A 12,187-nucleotide genomic window follows, 5' to 3' on the forward strand; every position below is an offset into this window, starting at 1 on the left:
TGTATCACACAAATGAGTTGAATTGACAAAGGAGTTGAAATGAAAATGACAATACTCGGTGTATATGGATCCTTTATTTTCGATTCAACTGGTTGTGGTTTTGATTCATTTAGAAGATGGGCATGAGGAGATTATTGGTTTTTGGTTTGGTGGCCTATTTGTTTCAAGGCTGTTTGCGTGCACATGATGTTTTTACATACTACTGTATTTTGCTTCTCTTGCTTCCTATAGAGAGTCAAAACTATAAGAGATAATAGGGATTACCTTGTTTTGCGCCTAACGCAGGGCATGCCGGTAGGTAGTGGCCGTCGCCGATGTTTTAGTGCTTTGCATATCAATCTAAATATCTTCTACTTGCATTTGTATTGTTATAGATGGGGTTATATTGGGTTAAACACTCTTCGTCCATTTTATTTAAGAAATCTTCATGATTATGTTAAAATATATTTCAAATTGTTAAAAAGTGAAGTCCTCCTATATAAACCAAACAACTTTGCTTCTATTATAACCTTTAGATTTTTTAAATTGAAACTAGATAGTAAAAATCAACCCTAAAATTTGATCGTCTCTTCCAAGATACAAACTAGACTATATATTCTTAGCAATGAGCATTAATAATTAAAGCTACAGGAATTAATAAACATTAAAAAATAAGCACACTTTTTTTAATTGCTGAGAAATCAGGGAAAATATTTTTTTAAAATTAAAAATAATGGCTACAATCTTTATTCCGACTCACACAACTTCATTTTACATCACCTAATAACAAGAGAATGCCAACAGGAATACTCCTAACTACACATAATAAACTTAATGCCCAAAATTAAGTTGTATATTTGCAGCCACTTTGAAGTGGACTTGGAACTGAAATGCTCTTTACAGTTCCAAACAAAATCCTAAATTCTATCACTTTTCCCTTTTTTTCCTACTTTCTCAGCTATCTCGGTAAAATAATCCAATCAATGGAATACTGCATGTATCAGAATGTACAATTCTATTGTTTTGATTCAAGCAATGGTAAATGGTAACATGCGAAAAGCTCCTTGTCTAACCTGCCAATTGGATTCAGAATAAGAGAACCGAAACAGATCAGATCTTATCTTCAATATAATCTTGGGTAAATCTGATTGCTGATAACCTAACTAAGTTGCAGCACCATTTTCATACAACGCAGCTTCATCTTCAACTGTTTTCTCAACCGGGTTATTCACAGCCCAAACTGCAGCATCTAAATATCCAAGCTCAAAAAGCTTGTCAAGAACATGATCCTCTGCTGGCTCCAAAGCCCAATTGAAAAGCTGCAAGCATAGCAAGCAGAAGATCAGCAGGCACTTATGTTTAAAGAAAGGGAAAAAAAAAAAAAAAAACAGAGAGACTATTCAATGACGGAGCTATAAATAATACCTCTCTGGGGCTAGCTCTATTTTCAGGATTGCAGTCTGGACTAATCCCAATCCCTTCGAGTCCTAGTCTACTGGCTGGGAAAGCACAAACACGAACCTGCAAAGAACAAGTGATCAATCATAAGCATTTCATCATTTCTATAACCCAGGTAATTAAGTTTCCATTGCATTTGGCAGTACAATGTGTAGTCATTGAAAAATAAATAATTAATATGGGAGGCCAAATGTGCGGAGTGCTAATATTCATAATGGGTTTGTTTGCATAACAGTTTTAAATGGCAGTCATACCAACAATGATTTTGAATGCATAAAAGTTTCACTATAACAAATATCATTTAATCTAAGAATTCTCAAACTATGACACAGACAAAATGTTAAACAGTATAATTAATAAGGCTTCTCTGAGCATCTAACATCAGGTTTTAGAATAAAAGAGTGCATATATATGTATATTTGAGAAATTATGAATGTCAAAATATAATCATCAGAAGGAAATACCGTTTTAGTAGCAGATGTTGGTGGCATAAACAAGGTCAAACCACCATCAATGCAAACTCGATTCCGAAACATAGTTGCTGGTCTTGGAGCAAGATATCTGCATTTTGTAGACACTAAGATTTCATGAAAACTCACTGGAAAAAAAAAACCTATATATATATATATATATATATATATATGGATGGCCCTTACCCCGGAATAAATGATGATGTATGAACTGCATTAATGAGATCTTCCTTGGAGTCGAACTGATCCACGAGTAAACCTCTAGGCCTCCAGAGAATCTGGGTTACAGCAACTGTCATAATAGTTAAAACATAAGGAATTACTAGTAGAAATTAATCAATATACCCATAGCTAAAAGATACAACAATGGCAATTTTAGCCTCCCTAAAAATGTGCACACAATGCTACAGGAGGGAAAAAAACAAAATCACGGTACACAAGATTCTTTTAGCTGCAAATAGTTGGATATTACTCTGCCTCAATTGAGCATTTATCATGGTAATTATTGATTTTATAGAACAGAATGGTTACAGATATATATGAATGGTAAATTGAAATTATTCTCACCACGAACCCTTCCATTGGACCTAGTATGAGCATCATCAGGAAGAAAATTGTGCAGAACATCTCGGAGAACAGCCTGTGGATAAAAGAAATGGAAAACGTTTTGCAACTTACTCCCAAATTTTCAATTTAACAAAAATTTGATAAATACAGTTATCTCATTTTTTCAAAAGAAATCATAAAGGGATATTTAAGCCGATAAGAATCACCAAACTGATTAAGCCAAGGGCCTATTTGGTTTACAAATCAAGTCAATTTATTTTCAAAGTACAAGATGCATAAAATCTTAAGAAAATACTGTTATTTGAAAATAATAGTCCTCAAATTAATCCTGAAAAAAAGGGAAAAAAGTATATATTTTTCTGCTATTTTCAGAGAGATCATCACTAATTTACATAGAGACTCCAAATTACTCCAACTATTAAAAAACTTTTCCGGGTAGCAAATCAAACATCTTCCAAGTTCCTCCACTCTAAGTAATAGTATCTAAAATCTCTAGCAACAAATGAATTAAGATACGAAAAGGCTACATGTTGCTTTATTAGTACATAGGAAACGCTTTATTAGTATATAGGAAACACTCCACGCCCATTGAAAGAGAAGACTATTAATAGTAAAGGAAATAAAAAGCAAACAAAACATAAAGACCATTTCACTAACATATGATCTCACATCATCATTTTTAAACTTGTAACAGAAACAATTGCCAATAACATATAAATTTGGATTTCCATTCTGTCAAACGCAATTGCGTGGCATGCAGAATCTGATAGGTTTCCAACCAATTTCAACACAAACAAATAGAGAAAAGCAGAAGCAATTTTATCAATAAAAGGGATTTACAAGCGGATATACTAACAATTCAAGAAGTCAGGCCTCCTAATCTGCCAAGTCGAGGAGCCACCGATCTCCCAAATTTGCCCAGAGGTTGTCTAAAAACCCTGATTTTTTCCTCCCTTGTACATTCCTAGCTCCCATTTATATAACTCCTCAATCTCATTTCATAACCACCTATACATACCATACATGCTTCATAACTGTCAAATCTCATTTATTTTACCTAAATATTAGTCCTAACATTACCCACCCCTTTCACAACCACCTTGTTCTCAAGGTGGAAGTGAGGAAAAATCTTCCAATAGTAAAATTTTGTGATTGTTCATGTCATCCTTCAACAACGTAATTACTCTTATACCATTTTGATAGGTTGCCAACCAATTTCAACACAATACAGAAAAAAAAAACAATTTATTTATAAAGGGATACCACAAGTGGATAAACAATTCAAGGAGTCCGGGCCTCCTACTATGCCAATTCGAGGAAACAATGATCTCCCAAACCAACCCAACAACTGTCAAAGACCATTATTTTTTCTTCCCTTTTACAATCCTAACTCCCATTTACATATGCTACCCATACATAGTTCATAACTCACTAATCCCATTTTATAACTACCCATACATACCATATATGTTTTGTAAATTTTGTCACCCTACTCCCTACCCTAAGAAATTGTAACTGCTTTAATACCATTTTGAAAGGTTCCCAACCATTATCAACACAAACAAATAAAGAAATATAGAAAAATTTTATTGATAAATGGGATTTATGTTAGGAACCCAGCATTTATTTAATCAAAACACAAAATACATAATAACTAAAATATTTCATAACTAAAAATATTACAAGATAAACCGAACACTTCGAGGAGTTCGGGACCTCCCATTTTCCGATCATTCGAGACGCCGGAGATCTCCCATTTTCCGGCCATTCGAGGCGCCGGAGACCTCCCTAAATCAGCCAAAGGTGGCTGCCCTCAAACCCAAACCCTAATATTTTCTTCTCTTTTCTCTTTTAAAACTCAAACATATATTTATAAAAGGATTGAGCCATTGGATTGGGGACAAGTGTCCCAATCCTAACATTTCCCTCCCCTTCAAAATCATCTTGTCCTCAAGATGAGTTTTTTTTTTTTTTTTTTTTTTTTTTTCAAACGCGCCAGATCTTTCTTTTCTCTTCCCAAAAAGTTTTGCCTTCTCTTTCCTGCGTTTTGTCTTCCCAACGCTACTGCCTTCTTTTTCTTTTGCTTCCCCTGCAAGTCAGCCCATTTCTCTTTCCCTTTTTCCAAAAACCAACGCCTGGCCTCCACCTTTTTTTTTTTTTTCTATTTTTTTATTTATTTATTTTTTCTCTCCTTTCTCTTTCCTTCTACTTGTCTTTTTCCTTTCTTCTTTCTTCTCCATCTCCTTCGTCCTTCTTTCTTCTTCCTTCTGCTTTCTCTGGGTTTGAATATGTAATTTCCTTTTTTTTTTTTTTTTTTTTTCAGACCCAGCCGGCGTTCCCTTTTCATCTTCCTTTTTCCTCTGTCTTCTCATTTTGCGCCTTCGGACTCATTTCTCTCTGTGATGATTTTTCTTCAAGTCAGCCTCCTCCATGAACATTTTCCGGCGACTCATCACTTTTCCGACCATCATCTATCTTCTCCGTTGGATCGAACGCGCTCTGATACCATTTGTTAGGAACCCAGCATTTATTTAATCAAAACACAAAATACATAATAACTAAAATATTTCATAACTAAAAATATTACAAGATAAACCGAACACTTCGAGGAGTTCGGGACCTCTCATTTTCCGATCATTCGAGACGCCGGAGATCTCCCATTTTCCGGCCATTCGAGGCGCCGGAGACCTCCCTAAATCAGCCAAAGGTGGCTGCCCTCAAACCCAAACCCTAATATTTTCTTCTCTTTTCTCTTTTAAAACTCAAACATATATTTATAAAAGGATTGAGCCATTGGATTGGGGACAAGTGTCCCAATCCTAACAATTTACAAGTGGATAAACTAACAATTCGAAGAGTCAGGACCTCCTAATCCTCTAATTTGAGGAGCCAACAATCCCCCAAATATGTCTAACGCTATTGAAAAAACCTAATTTTTTTTCTTCTTTTCACAATCCTAGCTCTCATTTATATATACTGCCCATACATATTTCATAACTTCCCATACACACTATACATGTTTCATAATTGTCCAATCTCATTTATTTCACCTAAATATTAGTCCTAATATGACCCGCTTATTTTAAAACCACTTTTTCCTCAAGGTGGAGGTGAGGACAAATCTTCCAAATGCAACCGTCCTCCCCATCCTTATAAATCGTAGCTGCTTTGATACCATCGTGATAAGTTTCCAACAAATTTCAACACAAACAAACGGAGAAAAACAGAAACAATTTTAATGATAAAAGGATTTACAATTGTATAAATTGAAAATTCGAGGAGGCAGAGCCTCCTAATCCAGAAATTCAAAGAGCTGACAACCCCTCATGTCAGCCACAAGGCTACCTTAAGACCCTAATTTTCCCCTCCTTTTACAATCCTAGCTCCCATTTATATATACTGCCAATCTATATTTCATAACCCTCCAATCCCATTTCATAACTGCTCATACATACCATAGATGTTTCACAACTCTCCAATTTTATTTCATAACTGCCTGTACACACCATACATGTTTCACAATTGCCCAATCTCATTTATCTCACCAACACAATAGTCCTAACAGAATCTCACACACATAATAAACAGAAAGAACTAAGCACAATTCACATGAACATGAAACAGTGATTAAATATCATATCGTCATATTTCCACAGAAAAATCTGCACAATTGCATCAATTATATGAACCCTGTAATTGTTGAATAGGATTCATTTAGTATCATGGCATTTACTTATATGAACCTTGTGATGGAGTATTACAACAAGAATAAGATAGACATTTGGGAGATAAAAGATAAATAAAAAATTAAATGGGAAAATAAACATAGTACAATGAAAGAAAAGGACAAAATTTTGAAGAAATTGAGCAGATGTTCAAGAAAATGATACCTCTCAACCATTCATCAATGAATAACTACAACAATAAAACAAGTGCTTTTCAAAAAGAATCCTATTCCTAATCATATTGGAAATAAATATTCAAAACAACTAGCAAACCAAATTAAACTCTAAATTAGTCTAGACAAATAGACCCTAAAGATGATTAAAACAAAAAATTAAATAACCTTAGACCAATCCTATTCTTCCTAAACCACCTTGCTAACTGCCCATAATTAAAGCTGCAATCATAAAAGACAGTCTATGGCCTCTTTTTATGGAAATCGATTTGCTTAGTTCCTTACACCCTTAATGAATGAATTATGAGCAAATCCAACAAGTTCCTGCAAACAAGACTCTGATGAGTTCATATCCCAATTCTGAAATAGGTTTCACAAACCAATCAGAGCCTTTATAGATCCTTACACACAAACACACACACTATGGTCTAGCTCAACACAAAGAATAATAAATTACATAACAAAAGTTAAGAATAATGCTGTCGAAAAACTGAATATACTTCATTAAGGTTTGTAGACAAGAAATGTCACAATAATTAACTAATTTGTTGCTGTAAAGTAAAACTCACACTAGATGGTTCTGCAGGCATTGAGTTAATGTTAATCGTTAACATACAAAAGTATATATCAATATTTCTGCAAATTAAGTAAGCTCCCTAATTTATGATCATTCATTGATGAACAGTGCAGAAAAAACATATCAGTATTCCTTGAAAATAGACAAAAACAAAACAAAAGTATTGATAGCATACCCCAAGCCTGAAAGCAGTCCCTCTTGCCCTACAATCTTCAGCTAGAATTTTTGTAGCAGTTAGTGCTTCTTGCATACTAGCTCCTGAGGCTATAACTGCACAAACTATGGCACCAGCTGAGGATCCAGCCAATGGTGTGCTTTCCTGTTTTAGAAAACAAAAGTTTTAGTTACAAACAGAATATCAGGAGAAAAATAAAAAATGATGATTCCCACAGTAAAAGATGAACTATATACTAACAATTGTAAACTTGAATTCCAATTAAAAAACAAAAGCAAGTCATCTAGAGATGTGTTACTATGATTTGCATGATGTGGTTGACTTCATGAACAACCCAAAAACAACTGAATTGAATTTCTAGAATTTGACAATATAAAGCAGCCTTATGAATGAAACAAGCAATAGAGACAATCTTCCAAAAGGCAATCACATAAACAATAAAAGCACATAACTCTTTAGCCATAAGGTGAACATATCAAACCTACAAATTCTTTGTATCGTAAGGCATTTTGACCCTGTTCCAAGTTTAAACTATTACAGATACTTCATACGGTTGTTTATAATAAATTTCAATATTAGATTTGAAGTTGGTCAATTTCATAAGTGAACAAGATAAGCATCCTGAATTCCGCAAATTTAAGACATGAAAAAAAGCATGCATATACTTAATCCTCTGTTATCAAGATAGTTTGATTTAAATGACTGAAGATGAACATTTGCACAAATCAGAATTCCAAACTAAAATCAAATCATGAACTCGTAAATATGTCAGAACGTGAATAACTGAGGAAATTAAATTCAAAAACTGAACGCAACGATTCAACTGTATCTAAATTATAAACGGTACAGAACCACACGCCTCAATTTCAGTAACACATGGAAATTAAATGCATCGAATGTAGGCAGTTTGAATCAAATTTATTTTTAAACTCCAATCATTTTTTACTTAGAGCCCAACAGAAGAACAGAAATCGAACTTGACCCATCAAAAAACAAACCTTTATTTAAAATGAGGAAATTAAATTCAAGAATTGAACGCAACCATCCTTCAGTTTTATCTTAAATTTATATATTCTTCAGAACCACACGCGATAATCTTAATCTAAGTAAAACAAATTTTTAAAATGGGCTACAATCTTTTTGACTTATGGAGATCAATGCGTAGGCAGTTTCAATCAATTTCCCTCCCAAACTACAACAAATTTTCAATTAGACCCCAACAAAGAAACAACTGAAAAACAAAAATTGAAGTCAACCCATCAGAAAACAAACCTTAATGTAACCCTTTTCAATGAGAAACTGGGCAACACCAAGATGATAAGGAAACAAAAGCCCAGCCGCAGAGAAACTAAACCCAGGACTTGTAACAATTCTCCTTCCTTTCTCAGCCTCAACATCCTTCACTCTTTGTTCCCAAATAACCTCGGGCTCGATCTCATCCTCCATCACTACCCCAATTCTCTCCTCAAAATTCTTACTGCCATTTACCTTTTTGCTCCTCTCCGCAACCGGAAACCTTTCAAACTTTTCAGAGAATCCCCTGTTGCTTGTTTTCAACAGTCTCGAGGCCAGCCCCAGGAAAAGTTCACCGGTGACCACGGCAAAGGATTTCCCCTCGGAATTGGGGGGCTTGGAGGTAAGATTTTGATTGTTTTGGGCTACTGCAAAATAGCGGGAACGTTGGGGGAGGGAATAAAGATTGGAGGAAGGTAAAGGGTGAGGGGCGCAGGAGAATAGAGAGGAGAGAGAAGGCGCCATGAAGGGACAATAACAAGGAGATGGTGAACAAGAAGCTGAATTAAACTGGGCACCGCGTGATCTCTTTGTGAAAAACTTTTATTTTAACTTTTATTTTATTTTTTATTTTTTGTTTTTGTTTCCAATTAAAAGTCTAAATTCACCGTGGTGTCTCAAATTTTGGTTAAGGGCCAATCCAAACAAAAGTAGCTTCTTTGCTCACTAAGATCTAAGGAGAAGGAAAAGTTGATTAATATATTGAGGTATAAAGAAGGAAGTGAAGTAGCTTGGAGTTCCTCTCATTACTAGAAAATTTTTATTTGACAATTGCAAACCTCTCATAGAAAAGATTCTGGCCACAGTTAAGTCGTGGAGAAGCAAATTTTTATCTTTTGTTGGAAGATTGACTTTGGTCAAATTGATTCTTTGGAGCATCCAAGTACATTGGTCATGACTTTTCATTCTCCCATCTAAAGCCCATAAAGAGATAAGAAGAATCTTAAGAGCTTTTCTTTGGGATGACATGGAAATGAGAAAGCAAAGAGCTAGTGAAATAGGATACGGTGTGTTTACTCGTTGAAGAAGGAGGGTTGGGTTTAATGAACACCAAAGAATGGAACAAAACAGCCATGATTAATCATGTGTGGAACTTGATTCGAAATGATAAGGACTCAATATGGAAGAGGTGGATTAAAAGTAATTTGATAAAAAAAAAATAGAAGTTTGTGGGAGATTCTTATTTCTAATGCTCGTTCGTGGGCTTGGAGAAACATTTTAAAACTAAAAGGAATAGTAAAAGATAAAGTAAAGTGCTTTATAGGCAATGGAGAAGATACCTACTTGTGGAATGATAATTGGCATTCCTTTGGGCATTTGAAAACCAAGTATGGCAATAGAATAATATATGAGTCCGGATTAGGAAATAATGCTAAAGTTTGTGAGATCATTAGAAATGGTAAATGGAAACGGCCTTATACTATTTCGTGCGCTTTTATGGAGATAAAAACCATGATAGGGGAGGAAGATAAAAAAGGGGAATGACATTGTGCTTTGGATTGGAACCCCTAAAGGTGATTATGTAACAAAACACTTTTGGAATAGACTTTGTTCTAGAGGTAATAAAGATGATTGGTGTCATCCTGTTTGGTTCTCAAAAAATATCCCTAGACATGCTTTCATTTTATAGCTTGCTATATGGGGGAAGCTTAATACTCAGGATAAACTTGTGAATATAGGAATTCTTAGAGATATGGAATGTTGCTTTTGTAATGATAGAATTGAAACTCATAGTCATTTTTTTAATGCCCTTATATTGTAAACATTTGGAGACGTAATCTTCATCTTTGTAATTGGGATTATAATCCAATGCCTTGGAAGGACTTCATTAGTTTAATTTCTAATGATTGGAAAAGTATGGAGTTAAAGTTCATCCTTGGGAAGCTTCTTTGAAGAGCTACAACTTATACTCTATGGAAGGAAAGGAATGGTAGAATGTACAAGAATTAAAAATTGTAAGCTAATGTTCTTCAAAGAAATATAAAATTGCTAATTTGAGAAAAAGCCTTCAATTTAAGTAAAATCAAAGAGAACAGGTGGAATGTGGAAATTGCCCAAAAGTGGAGTCTACCTCTTGCCACTTTGCCAATGGAAGTAGATGATGTTTTACTTTGTGGAACATTCAAAGGAAAGTTGGCCTTGGAGACTTGTTTTTTTATAAGCTATCCATTTCTCTATTTTGCAGTGAAGTTGGTGAAGCTACATCCATGGAAATCTCCAAATCATTTTCTATTGTTCTTTCCTCTAGAAATGCTCTTGCTATTGTGGTGGCTACCTTCTTAGCTCAGTTATGAATCTAGCAGATATAGGTGCTTGGAGGATTATTGCAGAATCTAGTTACTATTGTGTTAAAGATGGCTTTATGTTGTTCCCCTAAAAAATTTTATAAGACCAATAGGCTTTATTGTTGTTTTTGTGCTTTCCAATCTAAAGATGGTTTGTACCAAGCATTTAAAAGGTTCTTGGATTTGTACTAGTGTAGTGGAGCTGAAAAATAGTCTCTTGTTGTACATACATGTGTTATTGTTCTCCATCTTTACTTGTTAGTTTTCCTACTGGTAGAAAATAATTTTGTTAGGATTTCAAGTGTAAGATATCAAGCTTGGATCCCATAATTGAAAGTATAAGTTTTTAGTATGGGCTTTATATAACCTTACAGTTTCTAATCTCAATAGCTAGCTTTTGAAGTATGGTTCTTTTAAAATTCGTATCATTTGGTATCAGAGTCATCATTATATTTCTCAGTTGTAATCGTGTGATATGGATGGTCTTATTGGTATTATAGTGTTTGTCTAGGGCTAGCAAGCAACTAATGTACAGCTAGCTTGTGTGGGCACCAAAACTGTAGAGCATGGTGGTATATTAGGATCCTAAGTGCAAGATATGAAACTTGGATCCCACATTGAAAAGTATAAGCTACTAATGTGAAGTTTATATGACCTTAGGCTCTCAAATCTCAATATCTAGCATTTAAGATGTGATTTTCCTAAAGTTCATACCATTTAATGTTATAATTGGGACACTTGTCCTTAATCCATAGGAGAGTTTAGGATAGTTTTATTGTAAAATGGGTGCTTAGATTTCAAAAAGGGAAAGAAAAATATATTAGGGTTATGTACTTTGGGCAGCCAATCTTAGCTGATTTAGGTGAAGGATCAAATAGCCGAAAAAGGGGGTGAGTTAAGTAATCTAAAACAATTTTTTTCTAAATTAAATAATCAAACTAATTTATTTGATTTAATTAATGTTGACTATTTTTAATGCAATTTATGAGAATGACAAGAGATATTTTGAATAATCAACACAATGAAAATAACATAACACAAAATATAAGTTTGAGGAATGAGAAGACATAACCCGACCTACGTCCACTCCTCCAAGCTATCTCTTTTGGAGTATTCCATTAATTCTTGATTGACAAAATCTCAATCAAGCTTTTCTTAATAACAAAAATAACTTCCTTGGTGCTATTAACCCTTACAAGTGTTAGAACCCAATTTATCTCACTATTCTAATCTCTAGTGAACCTCACTCTTTTATAGTGCAAATTTTTGTATGAATTCGAAATATAATTTCTTTCAAAGAGTGTATATGAAAATTTAAACTTAGTACACTCCAATACAAATGAAATCAAAAAGTGTGTAAGGAAGGGTTTTAAATAGAGAAGAGAATTTACAAGTGAATAGTTCAAAATTGATTCATTTTCAAATATATAAAAGTTCTTAGTGGCAAAAGTCTATCTCAAGTGGATTTAATTGGGTTTATATGAA

General features: G+C 34.1%; 1 protein-coding gene across 1 annotated transcript; it reads right to left on the reverse strand.

Moving 5' to 3' along the window:
• Nucleotides 1–680: 680 nt before the first annotated feature.
• LOC123193205 (patatin-like phospholipase domain-containing protein 2) lies at nt 681–9,087 on the reverse strand. Its single transcript, XM_044606031.1, has 7 exons — nt 8,397–9,087; nt 7,125–7,268; nt 2,475–2,547; nt 2,094–2,199; nt 1,902–1,998; nt 1,405–1,500; nt 681–1,298 (listed from the first exon to the last, which is right to left on the reverse strand). Exons 1-7 carry the CDS (start codon nt 8,880–8,882, stop codon nt 1,143–1,145), a joined length of 1,158 nt encoding a protein of 385 aa, XP_044461966.1. The 5' UTR covers nt 8,883–9,087; the 3' UTR covers nt 681–1,142.
• Between the last annotated feature and the right edge of the window lie 3,100 nt (nt 9,088–12,187).

This window comes from Mangifera indica, chromosome 12 (genome assembly GCF_011075055.1).
Source record: "Mangifera indica cultivar Alphonso chromosome 12, CATAS_Mindica_2.1, whole genome shotgun sequence".
NCBI lineage: Eukaryota > Viridiplantae > Streptophyta > Magnoliopsida > Sapindales > Anacardiaceae > Mangifera > Mangifera indica.

Excerpts from the sequence above, each read along its gene's own strand:
- LOC123193205 (XM_044606031.1), bottom strand. The coding sequence starts at position 8,882 with ATGGCGCCTTCTCTCTCCTCTCTATTCTCCTGCGCCCCTCACCCTTTA. Across the intron at positions 1,501-1,901 it reads CAACATCTGCTACTAAAACG|GTTCGTGTTTGTGCTTTCCC; the intron begins GTATTTCCTTCT and ends TGTTCTTTGCAG. Across the intron at positions 1,299-1,404 it reads ATAGAGCTAGCCCCAGAGAG|CTTTTCAATTGGGCTTTGGA; the intron begins GTATTATTTATA and ends CTATGCTTGCAG.